Genomic DNA, 21430 nt, shown 5'->3' with positions numbered 1-21430 from the left:
ATTTTGATTTTTAGGGTTAGGATCTCTCTCTTATTTATAGAGTGTAGGATATAATATCTTTAATTAAATAAATCAAAGATTTTGTAGAGATATGGGAGAGATTGGCGTTAAAATGGTTGAGAAATAAGGGGATTTTCGAATTCTAGGCTATTTAATTAGCCTATGATTTTATTTGGATATTTTATGGAGTAGAATAAAATATCACGGACCAGAATAAAAATAATAAATCCTCCCAAATAATATAGGAAGTGGCGTGATTTTGGCTCCTCCCACAAGGGATTTAATTTCAAATATTATTTAAAAGAAGATATGGCAAGATCTTCTTAGATATGATAAGATATGCTAGGATATTTGAATTTATTTATGGAAGAGAATACACAAGGGATCAAATAATATAATAAAATAATCCCTTCTCCCAATAATAGGAGATTTTCGAAAATCTCCTTGAAACAATCATGGGGGCCGAAAATTTATGAAATAAATTAGGAATAATCGGACTTTGGATTTAATTCGGACAATTATCCCAAGTAAATAATTAAATCCAAGAAAATAGGCTTTCTTCTCCAATAATGGTATGGGTCGAAATTTCCAAATAAATAAATAATGTTCCTATTTAATTCTCACTCATCCCTTAGGAAAATAATTCACCACAATATTATTTCACCCCACACCAAAATATTCACATACACGAATTTCACCTCCACTTCCCATTTTCCAAGGACTTTGACCATTCCACGGCCACGTCATATTTTCCACATCTTTGACTTTTCAACGCCACGTCATATATTTGACTATTCAAATCAATCTCAATTCCACAACGCAATAGGTCACAAAACAATCATGCAATTAATTCACTCATCAATAATTCCACATACCATAGCACTAAAGGCATTAAATGCAAAAATTTTATAACTCGAAAATTAGGGTTCGAAAAAGCGGGGCGTTACATGCACTTTCCAATTACTGCTCCGTCCGCCATTACTTATCGCTAGTTTCCTTTTTAGTCCGTCTGCCAATACTTGTCACACATTTTTAGTAATGAATCTCACATTCCACCAATTCAGTACACTCACATTTTATTATAAAATTAATACTCATAAAAATGTAGGACTTGCATTCTACTAATTACTCTTTCAACTCACTTTCCACTATATTTCTTAAAACTCGTGCAGAGTCAACTTGTGACATTTAAGTACGGACAGAGGGAGTAGAATACCACTCGCTCCATTCCGTAAAAATAGAAAATTTTTCAATTTTGGTCAGTTCAATAAAAATAGTTCATTCTATTTTTGGTACTAAACTTTTTCTCTCCAATGACGTGTGAGTCCTATTTTCCATTAATATTATTCCTATTACTTTTTATATCCATCTACTTTTTCTTTCACTTACTAATTGTGGATTTAAATTGTGTTAATTCTAAAAGTTTTTATGTTTATAGGACCGAGTTAGTAATAAATTTAGGATTTACTATAATATGCACTTCCACTTCCAATTCCACTTCCACTTCCATCGGTAGCTCTATGTCTCTATTGGATTATGGTTTATATAAATGTTAGTGTTTGCCGGTTTTTTTCATATAAGTTAATGAAGTAAAGAGACTTCAATTATTTGTAACATTTTGTTTTCTACAAATTTAAGATTATACTCCCCAGTTCGTAATTAAATGTCACATATTTGATCAGCACGAGTATTAAGAAATTGTTTAACTTTATGTAGAAAAGTGGGTAGAAAAATTAGTAGAATATAAGACCTAATATTATATATTAGTTTTATAATAAAATGTGAGTAAAATGAGTTAATGGAACATATGGTCCACTTACCAAATATAGTAAAAGTGAAATGAAATATTTATTGGCGGACGATCGAAAAAGGAAAAATGAGACATTTAATGACGGACGGAGGGAGTAATATTTTAGAATACAATAGTTTTTAAGATTGTTCTCTTCTAAGATCACGAGATTATATTTAAAATAATATTTTTATTTTATGGTTGCTAATACTCCCTCCGTCCCGGATATTTCGTCTCACTTTGACCAGACACGAGTTTTAAGAAATGTAATGAAAAGTGAGTTGAAAAAGTTAGTGGAATGTGGGTCCTATTTTTATATATTAATTTTATAATAAAATATGAGTAGGAATGAGTTAGTGAAATATGAGGTCCACTACCAAAATTGGTAAAAGTGAAATGGGACAAATTATGTGGGACAGACCGAAATGGAAAAATGAGACAAATTATCGGGGACGGATAGAGTATATAATAGACCAGTACACCAACCACAATCGCTCATGGTAACTGTAATTTGTTGTTGCGAAAATTGTATTTATTATAATTTTATAACATTGAATTCTTTTTTACGTAATTAAACGATTTTAGATTCGTTTAAAATAAATTAGACTTCATATCATAAATTAAACAAGGACTAATGTTTAGATCATAAACTACAATTAACCATTAGTTTATCCGGCTCAACCTTCACCGTGCTGCCGCTAAGGGTGGACGCATTAATTTATTTTCTAATTCTTTTTGTTCAGACAGTTCAATACAGTGCCTCCACAACTTTTATTTTTATTTTTATTTTTATTTTTGTTGATACAAGTATATTTTATTAATTATTCTGGTGGTACTGTTGCGATGCAACCTGTACATTGATTTTATCGATAATTACAATAATACAAGTTGCAATATCAACTAGCCAAGTTGCAAGTTTTCCTCAACTTGTTTGTGCTTATTTATGTTAATATATTTATCAAAATATAATCTCTCTTTTCAGTAAAAATATGAATAATTTTCATTTTAGTCCAACTTTTAATTATGCACTTCTTAATCAAGGAAATTTCATCATCTCTAGTGAGATGAGATTCATTCCCTGTTAATAATATTTCAACCACTATTTCTTTTTATCTTTTTCATTTTATTAATTGTGCTTTAAAACACGTATCATTCAAAAGTTCATATTTTCAAGAAGACAGAGAAAGTATATTGTACAGGTTTTATGTTGTTTGGGTTTTCATTGTCCATTTTCTTCGGTAAATTAAGCATCTCTTCAGAATATAATCTCCATAGATCCTATACCACTACAAAAAATATCAATATTAGTGGCGAAAATTAGTGGCGGAAATAGTCCGCCAGTAATACTGGCGGAATAGTGGCGGATAATCCGCTAGAATATTTAGTAGCGGAATTCCCACGGAATTGTAGCGGATTTTAATTTGGCCATATCTGTGGCGGATTAATTCTGCCACTGTAAATCTTTTTTACAATAAAATAAATATATATTATAAGAAATAAAAATACTGGTGGATTTTTCCGCCACTGTTTTACGAATATGAATTAATTAAGTTAGAGCACAATTAGACTTACTTTTTCATTCACTACAATGCCTCCTCGCCCGCCCTAATTCTTCCACTCCAGCCCGTCGCCGCCGTCGTCACTCCAGCTCCGTCGCCGCGTCGTCACTCCAGATTCGTCGCCACTGTCGCCGTTCCAGCCCTGTCGTCGCCGTCAACGCTCCAGCTCCGTCGCCGCTCCAGCCCTGTCGTCGCCGTCGCCGCACCTTCTCCCACTGCCATTTCAATTTCTACAGCTTCTGGTTAGTCAATTATGCTCTCCAATACATACACCTTCCCCTTTTATCCTTATCTTATGTTTGAAAACTTTAATTAGATATTCAGAGATTCTGTGAAAATTGACAAATCAGTTATGTGAGATTTCTCTAATGGCAGAAGTTGTGAGTTTGACATTAAGATTTCTGAGTGTCGTGCTATCTAAGACACTGGAGATTTAATTTTTTTTTTGTGCTCTGAGTGGAAACTGATCTTCTGTGATAACCACATTTGTTGGCAGGGGCGGACGCAGAAAAATTCGACTGTAAGGGCTGAACTTCACTATATATTTTTTCACGGTTAAACATAATATATATATAATTATACAATATAAAAATCGTAAAAATGGCAAAATGCATATATATTTAATACGAAGTAGTCCAAAATATATCTAATAAAAAGAACATGTCATAGCTGCGGTTTTACATCTAAAGCGGTGGCAACTGAATTCTACGTGTTCTCATCGATTGAAAGCGTTGCAAGATTTTTTCGTTATCAATCGTTGAAAACAGGTCCTTCTCAATGTACACAATTAAACTATCATTCATCCACTCATCTCCCATCCGATTTCGCAAGTCGGTCTTGATAGTCTTCATTGCAGAAAATGCTCTCTCAACAGAAGCAGTAGCAACAGGTAAAACCAATGCCAACTCAATAATCCGATAAACCAACGGAAAAACCAAATGCTTACCACTTTTGACCATTTCCGTAGCAACATCTCCTAAGTTGCTTAAGGCAGCAAATTGAGGATCACATCGTACATTAGCAATAAAATTACTAAGTTGAAGTGGAAGACGTGAACACTCATTTGCAGAGAAGTCCTCGTGATATAAAGTAGCAAGACGGATTACTTGATCATCATTGAATCGAGAGAAAGAATTTCTTGGATCAAGACATGATATGCATCCTAGCAACTCGGTGCTAGCTTCAGAAAATCGATTATTCATCTCTTGTATAGTTAAATCAACAACCTTGACATTGCAACCATATTAACATAAATAATGATACAAAAAATATATGTATAGAAGACTTGAATGAGAATATTATAGTACCTGATTAAAAATCTCTACACGATAATGATGCAAATTCGTGATCAACTCTGCTCCATACTTCTTATAACCACGGCGTGGTATGATTTCATCCATATCAACTTGTGAGATATTATGCAATTCACAAAACTTTGTTGCTTGATCATGCATGTCTTCCCATCCATTCTCTCTAAAACATTGCAACTGATGTTTCACACTTTGGATCAAAGATATGGCTTGGATAATATTTTGATCTTTCTTTTGCAAGGCAATGGACAATTCGTTGGTTATTCCCAATAAATGTTTCATCAAATGCAAAGTGAAAACAAACTCATAATTATCCATCCTTTCAATCAATCCTTCAGTGGTACTTCTGTTATCACGGAGAGTAGCATCGTCACGTACAACTTCCAACACTTTCTCAACCGAAGACCACATAGAACATAGACGAAGCAATGTACAGTAATGTGAGCCCCAACGAGTGTCTCCAGGTCTTACCAAACTAGTTTCTTGATTTTTACCTCTTCCACTTATGACTTCTCCATCATTAAGTTGTTCAACTAATCTTTCATGTTGCAACTGCCTAAGTTGATCTTTTCTCTTACAAGATGCCCCGACCATATTCACAATCAGGGAGACATAGCTAAAAACATCCTTCACAACTCTAATACCCTTGGCAACCGCAACAACAATCAATTGGAGTTGATGAGAGAAACAATGAATATACATGGCATATGGATTTTCTTGCAATATTAAGGATTTCAATCCATTAAACTCACCCCTCATATTAGAAGCTCCATCGTATCCTTGCCCTCTCACTTTAGATAGAGATAAATTATGCTTCACCAATAAATCATCAATAGCACATTTCAAAGTATGAGAGGAAGTGTCAGTTACATGCACGATCCCAATAAATCGCTCAATCACATATCCTTCGTTATTCACATATCTTAAAACAACTCCCATCTGCTCCTTCATTGAAACGTCTCGAGCCTCATCAACCAAAAGAGTAAAAACTTTATCTCCAATGTCATTAACTATGGCAAGTGTGACCTCAAAAGCACAAGCATTTGCTAATTCCTTTTGAATTCGTGGTGAATTCATTTGATTGTTAGCAGGAGCATTTGCAAACAAAGTTTTGGATACAACATCGTTAAGTTCACTAAACCATAGAAGCAACTCAATAAAATTACCTCGATTTAAAGAACTACTTGACTCATCATGTCCACGAAAAGATAATCCTTGCTTTAAGAGAAACCGAGTCACATTCAATGAGAGTGTCAACCGAATGCGATATGCAACTTCCATCTCACGAGTATTTGACCGTAATATACTTGCCACACTGTTCCTTTGATCTTGAAAAGCTTCTAACTGAATTCTAGCATGATTATGACAACTATTCACGCCTCCAACATGATAATTGAATCTTTCTAGTGCATTTTTCCAGTTGCTACAACCTGTCTTTGTAAAAGCATCGTCTGATTGTCGACCTCCTTTATCTGATTTCTTGAAAAGGTAGCACCAAAAGCAAAAAGTTGCATCCTTTGATACACTATACTCTAGCCATGTATACTTTTTAAACCAAATATCTTGAAAACTTCTTTCTTGAATACCATATTTCTTTTTTTCATACTTATGTCCAATTGGTTGACAAGGGCCCTTATTCAAGTACTCTCTTCGTACTCTATCACGAATTGAAACATCGAACTCTTCAATTGGCTTGCGTTTTCCCGGATCACTAACAATATCATTCAAGTTCAACTCGACTTCCCTTTGGGGCTGATTTTCCATTGCTTCAACAATGGGTTCACTTGGAGAAGAAAATTCATCCCGACGCTTTTTTTTAAAGAAGCGTTCCATCCTCTACGGTCAACCTAAGCAATAATGATCGATGTACAATATTAGTTTATATCCATAACTCCATAAGATAAAGATACTATCAACACTCACTAACATAAACAGTATTCTATACGACAATCACAAATATTAGCTTGAAACTAACCATTGTTATAAATTTTTTGGCTTGCATCTATTCTATCAAAATTTTACAAAAACAAGAAATAGAATATAAAATTAACAACTTCAATAAACTCCTTACCTCACAATTTGTGTAGAATTTGAATATTAATTTCTCTAAAGTTTCAAAGGCTCAAACCCTCCTTTTACAAAGTATCGTTGTCCGTTTCTGTATCGCCGCGCGCAGCTCCATAAACTTCATAAAACCCTTCTGTTTCCCTTCTTTAATTTTTTAAAATCTTATAAATGGGTGCCACTTAAAATTCACGCACCTTTTACTTAAATTTTAATTAAAAAAACGTGTCCACTTTTAAAAAGTGATAGTAGCACTTTTAAAAAATGCATTCTCCTTTTTTTTAAAACAAGTCAAAGAAGTGGGGTCCATTTGACTTACTTTTATATTAATTAATTCAATTAAACTCATCTTCTTCCTCATGCTTGCTTCCTTCCAACGCCATGGTTACAGTTTTCTCCACAGGTTCTTATTTTTTCTTTCTTTAATTTTCAGCCCCTTATAATTATTCATCCCAAAACAATTTGTTCTTCAATAGCATTATTTAGTAAGGGCTTAACATAGTTTTTTTTAATTTTGAAAAATTTGAAAGTAGAAAAAAAAAAAAAAAAAAAAAATTGGGTAAGGGCTTCAGCCCTACCCTCTGTCAACATGTGTCCGCCCCTGTTTGTTGGAACACTAGATACTGCTTGCTATCTGACTTGATAAAGGCTTACTTGAACAGAAGTTTGGTTAGCTTCTTTTCTTGTTTTCCATATATCCATTGTGCTGTCAATGTTTTCACATCTTACTTGTTGGATTTGGACATGCATGGAAGTGCCTATATCTGAGTATCAGTTGCAAATTTTTAATTTTGTATAGCTTGTGTGTCTGGACAAGCAAGAGCTAATTGAATCGGTTGAACTCAAGGATGTCATATGTTCATTATTTACTAATTAATTTTGATATTTCTACAGATGAAACAGTAAGCAAGTCCGAAGTGTTGTCAAAATAAAAATGACTCTTGGAGTGTATATTGTTGCTTTGTTATGATGAATTTTGATCGAGCTTTTTAATGTTAGTTCTGAAGTTTTAAGCAATCTATTAAAGACTGTATTAGTATTGTCTATGAGATTGGATACTCAATGCATCTGTTTTTTTTGTGTTTTATGATAATCTAGAGTTAATTTATTATCTCGTATTAATTGAAAATACTTACAGTGGTGAATAACCATAATTTACTCTTGGCTTTTCCTTGTGGAATGAATGTATGATAGGTTGTTTCTTCATATATTTGCTATTCATTTATCTCATCTTTGATACTTTTATTTGATATAATTTTTATCGCAGTTATCCAATAATAATCGAAAATAATACAGGCTTTCTAGGTTTCACATATAGAAGTGGATGGATGTATACATACTGAGTTTTTCAGTAGTTATATTGATATGTTCCATACTCTAAGTTGTTTATTGTTTGTGGTTATATTGGCATGTAATCCATCTTGTTTCCTTATTAATTACAGGTGTTTGGAGACAGAAAAACCGGGTTAATCAGTGCTGAATGACTGCAGGATCCAACCAAGGGGGAGTTCGGAGAGGAGTTGGTGTCATTAACGGGCTCCTTCCACAAATCTGTGACTACTTCATTGAAAGGTAACCGAATAGATGAAGCTGGTGAGTTTGGATTGTAATGGCAGAGAATTTGCAGCGATGAGAAGATGTTGAACTAAATACTTATGTGGTTTTTCTTCCATAGGTGCTGCTTTTGATGAGATTGAGAGTGCTCTATCGAACTTCGATGATGGGCCATATTTTCTTAGCCAGCTCAGTTTGGTGAGATATTATACAACTTTTATATGATATGAATGTAAGCCGATTTATGATAATGGAAATTGCATTAAGGAAAGATGCTAAACATTCATTGTGTTTCTTGCAATGTTTCAAGTCTATGGTGGATTCAAAGTGTCATAAATTGAGTTAGTGATTAATGCATGAAATTTGATAGAATGTTTTATTTCATGATTTACCTCAGATGGATATTGCCTATAATCTCTTCGTTGAAAGATATCAACCCTTCTTCTCTTGAGTTAAGAACCACGACATCATAGTAGGAAGGCCGAAACTTGCACTTTGGATTGAGGTACAGCAGCAGACTGTGTTTAAGGAAGAACATTTAATTGATTATACATATCATCTGCGTCCATTCCTTAGAATAGTACTTACAAGTTGGTATAATTTGTTTACCTTTAAACTTGAGTCTTCCATCAAGATTTCCAACAATTGTGAATACTAATTCCATGCAATTTCATCTGTCAGCAACTTGCCTTATATTTGTGCTCCCCTTAGTTAACAACTCTTCGTAAGACTGGCAGATGGATTGATATATTTCTGAAATATTTTGGCGTAAACCAGTACGGTCAGTTGGGAACTTGGGTGATATGGAAGTAGACAAATAGTAGTCTTGAGTTAGTGAGTCATCTTGTTTCTTAATTACCTCAACTTCGATATGGTTAGTTGCAAAGTACTCTAGGAGGGAGCAATGAATGGACTTGGCTTGTAGTGTATGATTTTCAATATAAAAAATGGTGGTTTGGTGTATGCTAAACTAATTAGTTTCATTCACTTTGTTGATGTAGAGGATGGCAAAACATTTTGCTGGGGATGGAACAAAGATGGGCAGGTATCATATGTACATAGTGAAGCATCTCATTTTGTTCATTAAACTCCAAACTATAGAATAATTGATACTATGTTTTTGGTTGAAACAGCTTGGTTTGGGTGACGCGATAGATCGGAATACTCCTCTCAAGTAGCGATGGAGGGATATGTGGCGAGAAACGTGGAATGCGGGTGGTGACCACACTTCTCCTAGATGAGCCAACTAGCTGATCATGTCCCTCCCAGCCGAGACGAGTACAATTGAGCCAACAGTCCCACAAGTCAAGTTACTCCGCTGCCCGACCTGATGATTGTACTACATGAACATAAACCGTTATTTTGTTAACTAATTTTAGAATTTGCACTTATGCTCAATATTATTAAACTTTGGTGTAATGAATAATTTTGAGTAATTAATGAGTATTCGTGTCTATTGTTACTTTTGCTATGAAAAATGTATTGCTTTGTTGGAAAATTATCATAATAGGCTGGATAAATAATAAAACAAATATAATCAAAATTTGTATCAAAATATAGTGGCTGATTAATTCTGCCACTAAATAGCATCATATGTTAGTGGCGGAACAGTGGCGGAAGGTTCCGCCACTAATAATGGCACCCCAAAATCCGCCACTATATTTAACTTTACTGGCGGAATTTCTCTGGCGAATTATTTTTCGTGAGTAATCCGCCACTATGTTTCTGTGGCGGAAAAATTTCCGCCACTGATATTTTAGCGGCGAATATATTGCAGCGGTTCTGTTCCGCCACTAAATCCGCCACTAAATGCTTTACTGGCGGAAATATGAGATTTAGTGGCGGATATTTCCGCCACTAATTAGCGATTTTTTTGTAGTGTACTTTATTTGTTTAATTATGCCTTTTTCATATATAGAAAATGGATCATTTCAGAACTATCTTAAATGAGAATTTTGAGAACTATAGTTGATAGCACAAAATAGATCAGTTGACAATGCAAAACATATCAGATGCTCCTACTGATATATTTTGTGCTGCCAATTGATATTTTTATGCTTTCAACTGATAGTTCACAAGATTTTATTTTAAGATAGTTTTCAACGGAACTGCTCTCTATAATAATACTTTTATATAAATAAGAAGAAAAGAATAAAAAAACTAGCTATAGGAACAACGGCCAATAAAGAATGGTGGAAGAAGCACAAGAAAGGAAACTCTACAAAGCTGCATCAGATGGGGATGTAACAACACTTGTAGAACTAGTTCAAGATGATATCTTGTTCATGGATTCTCATTTCCATGTTCAAGAAACCTTCTACATATAGCTGCAATGCATGGACAAACAGCCGTTGTCGAAGAAGTGTTGGAGCGTAATCTGAGGCTAGCGCTGAGTTCAGACTCCCAAATATCGTCGCCCCTCTACATTGCAGCCACAGAAGGTCACGTCGAGATTGCCAGGAAATTGCTGTTAACAGCCCCAAAGATGTGCTGGTGGCATGACGAGCAAGGTATGAATCCCATTCATGTTGCTGCCATGAATGGGCATGTTGATATACTAGAAGATATCCTTGAAGAGAGTTGTTTGCTGTGTGTGAAACATGCTCAGCTTAGAGTGTTGAAGGTTTGGTGGAGAAGTTGGGAGAGCTTGTGTGTGCAAAGGATGATGATGGGGAGACATTATTGCATTTGGCTGCCTTGAGGTCATTATACGTACGTCAACTCCCTTTCTTTCTTGTCTTTATCATTTGAAGTATAACTTCTTATTAAATTATTATAAAAAAGTTTCAAACTATACAATACTTGGTGGAAAACCAAGCCGTAGATGGAAAAATGAGTAGAGTTGCAAGCAATATATATGAGTTACCTCAACTCCATTAGTATGAGGCCTTTTGGGAAGTTCGAAAGTCAAAACTGTAAATACTTAGCTTAAAACAGACAATACCATACTAACGTAGAGTTCGGGTATGCACTGAAGTACTTGGAATCGACTAGCGGCTCTCAAATACCCCCGCGTCTCCAATTTGTCGAAAATCCAGTAGAAAACACGCAGAGGGAAAGCATCAGCACTAAGATCTTGCTGCAGGCTCTTCTTCTTGAGCCAGAACAGATACAAACGCCTCACAACAAGAAAACACACCCATAACGCTACTAGTCCGAACATCACGCCCCCCATAATCTTGTTTCCCGTGGATCGCATAACATCATCCGGAAAGATCGTAGACATCGACTGTGTAAAGGTGACAAAGATAGCGAACAGCGCCCCAAGCATGGCGAGCATGGACATCAAGACGTACAGGTAATGGGGCTGGACAAAGGCGTGGAAAAGGAGAGCGTGATCGTGATGAGGGAACACATGAAGGCCATCAAGTTGGCGCGTACAATGCTACGGTACGCCTCGGGATGGTAGAATGCCATCACAGCCTCGCCGGCTTTGCGAGAGGGGTTGGTGGTATCATCTCCAGCCCACACTCCGCCTGGGGGGCTGATCATCGCTTGGAAGGCCATCGTGGCAATCAGGACTGCCACCACCATCATGGTGTAGCTCATCTCGGGGATGGCTTCCAAAAATGAAAACTTCTCATCTTCTGTTAACAGACATTATGTGTGAGTAGGTAGAAGGGCTCTCCTTCAAGATTTGGACCGCAGTTTTGCCCATCCCGTTTCTTGTTTCCTGCTTTAGGACTTCGATTCCCACCAAGTATCGTACAATCTGAAATTTGTTCATAATACTTGATGATATGAGATAATTGGAAGGTAAAACCCCTACCATATATATCTTGGTAAATTAATGCAATAATCTTTTGATTTGGAGTAATTACAAATATGTAGGAAACTTTTTTTATGTTTCTTTTACTTTAACAATTTCGTGTTAAACCACGTGTTATTTCAAAAGTGATTTATATTTATGGGACAGAAGGCGTATAATAAATGAACTGATTGTGAAAGTATGTATCAAAAGATTGAAATATAGTTAAAGTTAAATCTAATTTTCAACGAGCTAGTTTCAAAAGTGAATCTAAATCAATAGTATTCCCCTAGCTATATCAAAAAAAAAAAAACTACTCTTTTAAAATAAAAACTTTGCATAATTAGTAAAGTGAGAAAGACAACAAGAAAAAGTGATTTAAGTACTATTAGGGGAAAATGAGTTCCACCGTATAATTACCTCAAGTTGATTGCACCTAATAGCCAAATGCAATAATGTATCACTATCATCATCCTTTGTACACACAAGATCGCCCAACTTATCTACCAAAACCTTTAACACCGTAAGTTGAGTATGCTTATGTAGCACAGTCTGCCCGCGATGTAGTCTCTCCATCGCGGGAAAACAACTCGCTTCAAGGAGATGTTCTAGAATCTCAACTTGCCCATTCATGGCTGCAACATGAACTGGATTCATGCCTTGGTCGTCGCGCCGCCAGCACATCTCTGGGGCTTTTGCGAGCAATATCGAGGATATCTCGACGTGCCCTCGTGCTGCTGCAATGTGAAGAGGCGATGATTTTTGGGAGTCCGAAATACAAGCTAGCTGCGGATTAAGGTTAAGCACTTGTTTAACAATGGATGTTTGTCCATGTATTGCTTCTATGTGGAGAAGATTTCTTGAGTATGGAAATAAGACTCCATGAACAAGATATGGATCTTCTTCAAGGAGATGTACAAGTGTTGTTACATCTCCTTCTGATGCAGCACTGTAGAGTTTCTTTTCTACTTCACTCACCATTCTTTTTCCACTAATTCTTTCTCTCTTGTTTTCTCGTCCTCTCTAGTTTAATTATTCTACTTCTTCTTATCCTTTTCTTATACTTAAATCAAAAAATGATCGATGTCTACACACCACACAGCCAAAGGGCCCAAATTGAAAAGGTTAATCATTGTTTAATCTGCAGATTCCAGCTGAAGAATAAAGAGCCGTTTGGAAAGAGCCGTTGGTGGAGGTTAGGAAGTTAGTTGTACAACTGGCTCTTGCCGATTGAGATATTTTTGTTTAGCTCTTTAGGTAGTGTTTGGTAAGGGCAGATAGAACAAGATAGTTAAGTTATCAATTTTAAGTGAGCGTTTGGTAGCCTAGATAAAATATAAGTGTGGCCCGTATTAAATAGTCAGCCCGATCAAAGCAAACACAAAATAGCTATCTCACTATGATAAATAAGAGCAAGTGGAAAAAAGGTGTGAGTGTGTATCTATCTCTTCAAATTTATGCTCTCGACTTTAATAGCCCTCCCCCCACCCCACCTACAACCCACACCCCCACCAACCCCCTCTCTCTCTCCTGCTACTCCTCTCCCACCCCACCCTCCTCTTCCCCTGTTCACTTTCTCTCCTGCTACTCAACTTTCTCTCTCTATTGCTATTATTTATTTTATAGTAGTTACTGATTAATAAAGTTTACTATTATTAAATTTTTTTTAGGCTAAAATCATTAATTATGATATAAGTAAATTCAATATATAAAAAATAAATATAAGAAGGGCGTACATGTTTTTTCACACATATAACTAAATCATCTCATTTCATATCTTAAGCTATCATTAGATAAAATTGTGTTATCTTATAAAATTAAGATAAATCATCTCACTTTGAGTTATCACATATTAAGACTTTTAACTACCAAACACCTCCTTAAGTGTTAGCTCATAGAGTATAAATAGGTTTAGATAATTGAGATTCAATCAATAAAATTGCTCTCATTTTTCTCTCTGTCTTTCTTCCCCAAATTCGTTTGGTAATTAGTCTGGTATTTTTGTGTTATGTTTGGATTCACAATTTCAACAATTATCAACACAGCTGCCTCACCTCTGTCACGTATTTATCTACATTTGTCTTTGGAAAAGACAAGAAGAAACAAATTGAAATGGTGTCACATTGTTTGAAGTTTGAACATAACATCCATATTATTCTAGTTACTATCACTTTTACGGGTGTGTATATATGAGTATACTCAGTGGCGAACCCAGAATTTTAATTATGGAGGTCCAAAATTAAACTTCAAAATAAATTACATAAATTAAATTATAAGGTTCAAAATATAAAAGTTAAATACAATCACATCATAACATTTTTCTTCTATTTTTCATCTTCTGAAATCGCTGCATAATAATATCATTGGTAACTTTATTCATGGGGGGTCCAAAATTAAACTTCAAAACAAATTACATATACTCCCTCCGTCCCACATTTGGAGTCACTTATTGTTATGGCTCGAGTTTTAAGAAAGAGTTGAAGTGTGTAATAAATGAAGTGATATGGTGGAATGTGTAATAAATGAAGTGAGATGGTAGAGTTGGTTGAAGGTGAGTCCTTTTTGACTTTTGATTTTTGTTATGGTTTATTTTAATGTAGATAATGTCATTTTGATGTAATTTTGATGAAGAAGGAGGTAAAATTGTATGACCAAATATGGAAAATTCTAAAAGTGACTCTTAAACTGGGACAGACTTTTATGGCAAAAAGTAACTCTTAATCTGGGACGGAGGGAGTATTAAATTATAAGGTTCAAAATGTAAAAGTTAAATACAATCACATCATAACATTTGTCTTCTATTCTTCATCTTCTGAAATCGCTGCATAATAATATCATTGGTAACTTTAACAAACACGTCATTTTCTATATATAGAAGGAACTAAGCAGTCATTTAATAATTGGTCTCCCATGCTATTATGTAGAGAAGTCTTGATGATTTCATTGCTAAAAAGGCTCTTTCTACTGACGCAGTGATAACTAGTAAGATCAATAACAACTTAACTAATAAATAAATCATTGGAAAAACTCCATGTTTCCTTGTAGAAACCATCTTTGAGCAAGACCACTGATTCCTGATATTTGTGAAAACTTTTCATTTATGCGCACATCAAAAATAAAGTTCCCAAGTTAACTTTCAAGTTTAGACAATATGCTCAACGCTAGTGGAGGTTCAATTGACGAAGAATCAATGGAATAAAGTTTTTTGAAATAACGATTCATATACCTACAAAAATAGTCAACACAGATTAAGTTTGCAAAATATTTGATATTTTCTGTACTAAGATTAGCAAAATATAAATCATACACAAAAAAAGATAAAATTATCTTATACTTCACAACTAAAAGCATAAGAGTAACCAAAATATATAATATGCTCAAATAAAAAAATTTGCCTTTGCAAACAATAATTAATAACATTGGGACTCACGCTCACAAATCAAATAGTATATATATAAAACTATTAACACATTCACATCAAATAAAGAATATCAAATTACATACCTATACTTACTGCGAAGAACTCAAAAGTAGAAAGCTAAATTAAGGATAAACAGTTCATATAAATTTTGTTGAAAGCAATCTTTAATATTATATGTATTATAAATTATAATTAATATAAAATTACTAAAATACCCCTGATTTTTTTAAAGAATTGGTGGGAGGACCATGGGCCCCCCGCCCCTGAGTATAGTCCAAAAGTGGTCTTAAACATATGGTCATTTTATGATTTTGGTCCAATATATTATGTAATGAAACTTTATATTTAGGTAATTTGAAAAATATTCGTTTTTTATCCTTTTTTATGAAGCCGTAAAAAATAAATGGTCAACCCAAATTAAATTATTTTGATAGATCAATATTTTCTTGCTAATAATTTTAATATTTTCTAAATAATAATTCCGGCTCTTTTGAAAATTAAATTAAAATGCATCACACAAATTAATTTATTCAATCAACATAAATAGAATTTGTTTTAGGTACTCCCCCCGTCCCACAAAAGATGTCACACTTTCCTTTTTAAATTTTTTTTTCTTAGAACTATTCAAGCTAACAAAAATTTAGACAAGAACAAAAAATAGAGACAAATAATAAGTAAATAAAAACAAAAAAATTTAGTATTGTAAAGGGGGCGGTAATTAAGGCATATATAAAACAAATCTTTTAATTTAGTAATATCACACTTTCCTTTTTAGTTTGTCCCACAAAAGATGTCACATTTCCCTTTTCGGAAAAAAAATCTCTCTCACATGAATATAAAAATTATATTTTCTCTGTCCATTTAACACACAAAACAAAACCTCCTAAAATCATGTGCCGTCGTATAAGTGTGACATCTTTTTTGGGACGGATGGCGTATAATACAGTACAAGTATTATTTTTATAATATTATATTTTTAAATAAGTTAATTTTTTATTTTCAAATTTTTAGTATCTGAACGAACAAAAAAAATTGGATTAGCCAAAATTTTAAACCTGAATCGAAAACTGAAAAAAATGAACTTAATTTTAAATTTCGGTTTGGTTTGATTCATATCAAATATTCGATTTTCGGTTGTTGTGCTCACCTCTAAGTACAACCCCTACTAGAAAATTTTCTACGTCCGCCACTGGGGGTATTTATAGTGTGAAATATAGAAATAAATAAAAAATCGCCGGATCAGCAGTTTTATCGGCCCTAGGTTCGTGCAATAGTGTAACATCCCAAACTTTTGGACCTTATTATTATTATTATTATTATTAGCTTAACTACGAATAATTATAAATGAGTGATCAATGCAGTATTCAGAAAGTGCCCCTTTGTATTTTAAATATCGATCTATTGAAGGAATCAAGACGAAATATACAATAGAAGTTGTTTGCTTTACCACGATGAAAAAAAAAAAATCCAAATAATAGTGCATAATACAGCCGCGATGGATGTCGTATATTCCAAGTAAGTCCGTTATGTCAACGAGAATAACCACGTTCTTTATATTCTATTACCTATATAGGAAATAAAATTTGTGAAGTTAGAATAAACTATAATTAAATCAATTAAATTCATTAATGAAGAGTGAGTAAAAATTCTATAGTCAATTCACACCAAAGTGGCATAATGACTTGGTGTGTCTCACCAATAACTCCTTGACAAATAAAAATAAAAAGGACTCTCATACCACCTCAATTAAACACTTATTCACCTATTAAGTCATCCGTTAATTGTTTTATGGAAACTGAGAAAAGAAGATCACAATTTACGTGCTATATACAATTTATATGTAATTGGCCTCATAATCTATAGTACTAATATTTTATACATAAAAAAAGTAATCATATACATTATTTTTCATGTTAACAAAAAAATATTGTACAGTAGTATTACAATTTCTTAGATAATAATATTATGGAATTTTATGCGTAATAATCTTTTTTCTTGTTTTATACTGTATTTATATATGTATTTATAAAATTTATAAATAGATATTATGGATATAACTTTTGTTAGCATATTAAATTATACTACTAGTTTTCAATATGTTTTTAAAAGAATGTAAAAAAATAAAACAATAAAATAAAGGAGAACATCAATTATAAAATCAAGAACAAGGAGTATTTTTTTAATATATATTAAATACAGAAATAATAACATATCTCACTAGCTATGCACTTAAAAGAATGGTGATGATTTCTTCATTGTATTGATAATGAAAATCGAATACATATAAGAATATTTGTATAGGTTTGTGTTAAAATGACAACACCTCTTAAAGTGACACCGTGACACCACATATACAACAATATTATAAACGCTACACAACACTCTATAGATTGTTGTATAGTGTGTCGGATATTGTTGGCCAAGAAAAATTGCTCTATAATGTATACCATATTGCTGATAGTCTTTTTTATTTTATTTTTTTTGCCACGTGGCAGCTTATTATTCATCCACGTGTACAAATAATTGGCTATGAATTGTGGCATGATGTTATTTTAAGAGGTGGTGACACCCTAATACTCCCCTATCTGTATATTATGAGAGAGATAGGTTATATACACATAGAGAAAATTTGATACACATAAGAATGTTTTTATATTACGTGAGAGATATGTTATATACATATATATGACAACGCATATTCTTCCATATTGCCATATTTAATATTTTTGCCCACTTTCCATAAAACAATTAACGGATGTCTCAATTGCACCGCCAGTTTAGTATAGGTGTTTAATTAATGTGGCATGCGGGTCCCTTTTATTTCCATTTGTCAAGCAGTTATTGGTGAGGCACATCAAGTCATTATGCCACTTTGGTGTGGATTAACCATGGAATTTTTACTGAGAATAAGATACCCAAATCTACACCCAACGGCTAAGATTCACCCCAAGTCCATTCAAAATCTTGGGAGGATTTCGTCCAAGTAAGAATTTAAGGCAAAGGAGAACAATATATGAACGCCTCAGATACCCCTCCAATGTCATAACACATATCGCCCACACCACAGCCTTCGTGTCATGCCTCATCACAATCTTCCTCGTAACCACTGGGCTCCCAGCTACGCACTTCTTCTTCATGGCAGTGGCTCTCTACGCGATGTGGGTGGCGCTAATGGCCATCGCGATCAGCTACGTGATGTCGGTGTATGTGATAACTCCGAATCAGAGGGTGCATTCGGTAGGAAACATGATTATGATGGTGGTGGCGGGGGCACTGAACATGTTCGGATGGGTATTGGTGTATGTTGCTGTAAGGCTTTTGTATCAGTCATGGAAGAATAAGAAGCGACGACAACAGGATCTTGGTGGTGATGTTTTCATACGACGTGTTTTCTATTGGATTTTTCACCGGTTGGAGACGGGGTTTTTTTCCAGAGCCGATCGTTAATTCGAAAAAGAAGATTTTATTATTCAAATTTCAAATGTTCCTTTATATATGATCTAGTATGAATGTCTGATGCCCTTACAGATCGCTCCGATGGTGTTTAAGGAGGTAATTGTGTTTGTAATATTTCTGCTGTGTGTATGATATATGTGTATATGCAGTGTATGTGCAAGGTGTGCATTGTGTACATGTAAATGGCAGTATGTGCAAAGTGTGAGTTATATGAGCATATGTGCATGCACAGTGTGTGAGTTGTGTGTTGTGTTTATGTAGTGTGTGTGCAATGTGTGTATTTTGTGCGTCCACGCGGAATGTGTGCATATGTAGTGTGTGTGCAATGAGAGAAAATTTGCATTTTTGAAATGAGAATATTATTCGTAGACACCTAAAATAGGATAACGAGACTCGTTTGATTTAGTAGGATGATAATATCGTGACACATTCTTACTACAAACATGTAGATAAGAAATTTAAAGTATTTTGAATTGACCGTCTATCAAATACCCCCTCGTCTCCAACTTGCCAAAAATCCAATAGAAAAGACGGTGGTGGAGAGCTTCTACACTAATATCTATCTGCCGGTTCTTCTTATTGACCCACGACCGATACAACCGCTTAACATACTCATAACACGCCCATATCACTACAATAATGAGAAGCCCCCGCATAATCTTGTTTCCCCAGGCAGGGCTGACCTCATCTGGAGTGACCACATCCATCGACTTTAAGAAGGTGATCATGACAGCTGTCAGTGCCGCTCCCATGGCCATGCTGGACACCAAAATAAAGGCTGATGTGTAATTTTCCAGCTGGACCCTGAATGTGAAGAGGTACATCGCCAGGAAGGAACACAGGAAGGCCGTCGTGTTGGCGAACTTAATGCTCATGTATGCACTGGGATTGGTGGATGCCATCACAGCCTGCCCGGCTCTGCGAGAGTTCTTGGCGTCGTCTTCAGCCCATACTCCCCCCACGGGGGTGATGGCCGACTGGAAGGCCATTGTGGCAATCAGGACTATCACCACCATCAGGGTGTTGCTCATCTCCGGGATCACTTGGAAAATGAAGAGATCTGATTGATATTTTAAGAGCCTTTTCATCTTTACGTAGTTGGGGGTGGTTGGAGGACTCTCGTTCAAGATTTGGACCGCAGTTTTGCCCATCCCGTTTCTTGTTTCCTGCTTTAGGACTTCGATTCCCACCAAGTATTCTACAATCTGAAATTTGTGAATTGAAAGTTAGTGGAAAATTTAAGTTTTAGTAGTATTATAAAATACGAGTGAGAATGCATTATTGAAAATGGTAAAAGTGAAATGTGAATTGATGTTTAATTACCTCGAGTTGATTGCACCTAACAGCCAAATGCAATAAGGTATCGCCATCATCATCCTTTGTACACGCAAGATCTCCCAACTTCTCCACCAAAACCTTTAACGCCCTAAGTTGAGCATGTTTCACACACAAATGTAGCACAGTCTGCCCACGATGCAGTCTCTCCATCGCGGGAAAACAACTCTCTATAAGGAGATGTTCTAGAATTTCAACATGCCCATTCATGGCTGCAACATGAATCGGATTCATGCCTTGCTTGTCGCGCCACCAGCACATCTCCGGGGCTACTGACACCAATTTCGAGGCAATCTCGACATGCCCTCTTGCTGCTGCAATGTGGAGAGGCGATGATTCTTGGGAGTCTGAAATACACGCTAGCTGCGGATTAAGCTTCAACACTTGTTCAACAATGAATGTCTGTCCATGCATTGTCGCTACGTGTAGAAGATTTCTTGAACATGGAAATGAGACTCCACGAACAAGATATGGATCTTCTTCAAGTAGATGTACAAGTGTTGTTACATTTCCATTTGATGCAGCTTCATAGAGTTTCTTTTCTACTTCTTCACTCACCATTCTTTCTCCCACAAATTCTTCTTCTTTTTTCCCCTTTTATCTCTAGTTCATATTATCTCTTTACTTCTCTTCCTCTCTTTATACTTATTCACAAAAGATCGATGTCAAAACAGCCAAAGAGCACATGGTTTAAGGTTGGCTCACAAGCAAGTTCTACCTAATTTCCTCAATACTTCACAAAATATATTTTTAAAACAGTTGCCACTATCTACACTTGTCTTCGGAAGCGATAGCGAAGAAGATTCACATTGAAATGGTCACACATTGTTAGAACACAACAACAATATTATTCTAGATATACTGTAAAATATACTAGTATATCACTTTTGTTTTTTAAATAAACTTCTACAGAAATGTGGTCCATTCCACACTCAAACGATGGTTTGTATAAGGATGTCAATTCAACTAGAAATATGCACGACTGTCTCAAATAATCCGATAAAATTAGAGAATCAGGTCTATTATTTGCAGCTCGAATATAAAACTACTATACGGGCCAGCTCGAATATAAACTACTAATACTCACTCCACCAAAAAAATAGATTCTCTTTTCATTTTTTTTCGGCCCATAATATAGTCCATTCTATTTTTCATAAGTTTTTTTTCTCTCAAATGACGCGGGAGTCTTATTTT

General features: G+C 34.8%; 2 protein-coding genes, 1 long non-coding RNA gene and 1 pseudogene across 6 annotated transcripts; 1 reads left to right on the top strand and 3 right to left on the bottom strand.

The window, feature by feature from the left end:
• The first annotated feature begins 2962 nt into the window (after positions 1–2962).
• On the top strand, positions 2963–9740 carry LOC125201645 (uncharacterized). Of its 3 annotated transcripts, XR_016136004.1 has the most exons (8): positions 2963–3590; positions 3845–3868; positions 4205–7125; positions 8165–8294; positions 8398–8474; positions 8674–8781; positions 9278–9321; positions 9410–9740. It is a non-coding gene; the product is annotated as an uncharacterized LOC125201645 (long non-coding RNA). The 3 variants fall into 3 exon arrangements; XR_016136003.1 differs by lacking the exon at positions 4205–7125 and having other exon boundaries at positions 3240–3590; positions 8165–8315; XR_016136002.1 differs by lacking the exon at positions 4205–7125 and having other exon boundaries at positions 3311–3590.
• On the bottom strand, positions 3950–6508 carry LOC125206215 (uncharacterized). The gene is made up of 2 exons (XM_048105500.2): positions 4656–6508; positions 3950–4574 (listed from the first exon to the last, which is right to left on the bottom strand). The coding sequence occupies exons 1-2, from the start codon at positions 6489–6491 to the stop codon at positions 4032–4034; spliced, it is 2379 nt and encodes a 792-aa protein (XP_047961457.2). The 5' UTR covers positions 6492–6508; the 3' UTR covers positions 3950–4031.
• Positions 9741–10586: 846 nt separating the features above from the next.
• LOC125202664 (uncharacterized) lies at positions 10587–13034 on the bottom strand (annotated as a pseudogene). Its single transcript, XR_016135330.1, has 2 exons — positions 12445–13034; positions 10587–11988 (listed from the first exon to the last, which is right to left on the bottom strand). The product of XR_016135330.1 is annotated as an uncharacterized LOC125202664 (transcript).
• A 6246-nt stretch (positions 13035–19280) lies between these two features.
• LOC125202531 (uncharacterized) lies at positions 19281–20821 on the bottom strand. The gene is made up of 2 exons (XM_048100940.2): positions 20225–20821; positions 19281–20106 (listed from the first exon to the last, which is right to left on the bottom strand). Exons 1-2 carry the CDS (start codon positions 20795–20797, stop codon positions 19360–19362), a joined length of 1320 nt encoding a protein of 439 aa, XP_047956897.1. The 5' UTR covers positions 20798–20821; the 3' UTR covers positions 19281–19359.
• Positions 20822–21430: the final 609 nt, after the last annotated feature.

Source organism: Salvia hispanica, chromosome 2 (assembly GCF_029641045.1).
Source record: "Salvia hispanica isolate PSC_SH4W2 chromosome 2, Shi_PSC_v1, whole genome shotgun sequence".
Taxonomy (NCBI): Eukaryota; Viridiplantae; Streptophyta; class Magnoliopsida; order Lamiales; family Lamiaceae; genus Salvia; species Salvia hispanica.
The sequence above is the reverse complement of the archived record's forward strand: the minus strand, read 5'-3'. Positions and strand labels throughout refer to the sequence as shown.

Excerpts from the sequence above, each read along its gene's own strand:
- LOC125206215 (XM_048105500.2), bottom strand. The coding sequence starts at position 6,491 with ATGGAACGCTTCTTTAAAAAAAAGCGTCGGGATGAATTTTCTTCTCCA. Across the intron at positions 4,575-4,655 it reads GTGTAGAGATTTTTAATCAG|GTTGTTGATTTAACTATACA; the intron begins GTACTATAATAT and ends TGCAATGTCAAG.
- LOC125202531 (XM_048100940.2), bottom strand. The coding sequence starts at position 20,797 with ATGGTGAGTGAAGAAGTAGAAAAGAAACTCTATGAAGCTGCATCAAAT. Across the intron at positions 20,107-20,224 it reads TTAGGTGCAATCAACTCGAG|ATTGTAGAATACTTGGTGGG; the intron begins GTAATTAAACAT and ends CACAAATTTCAG.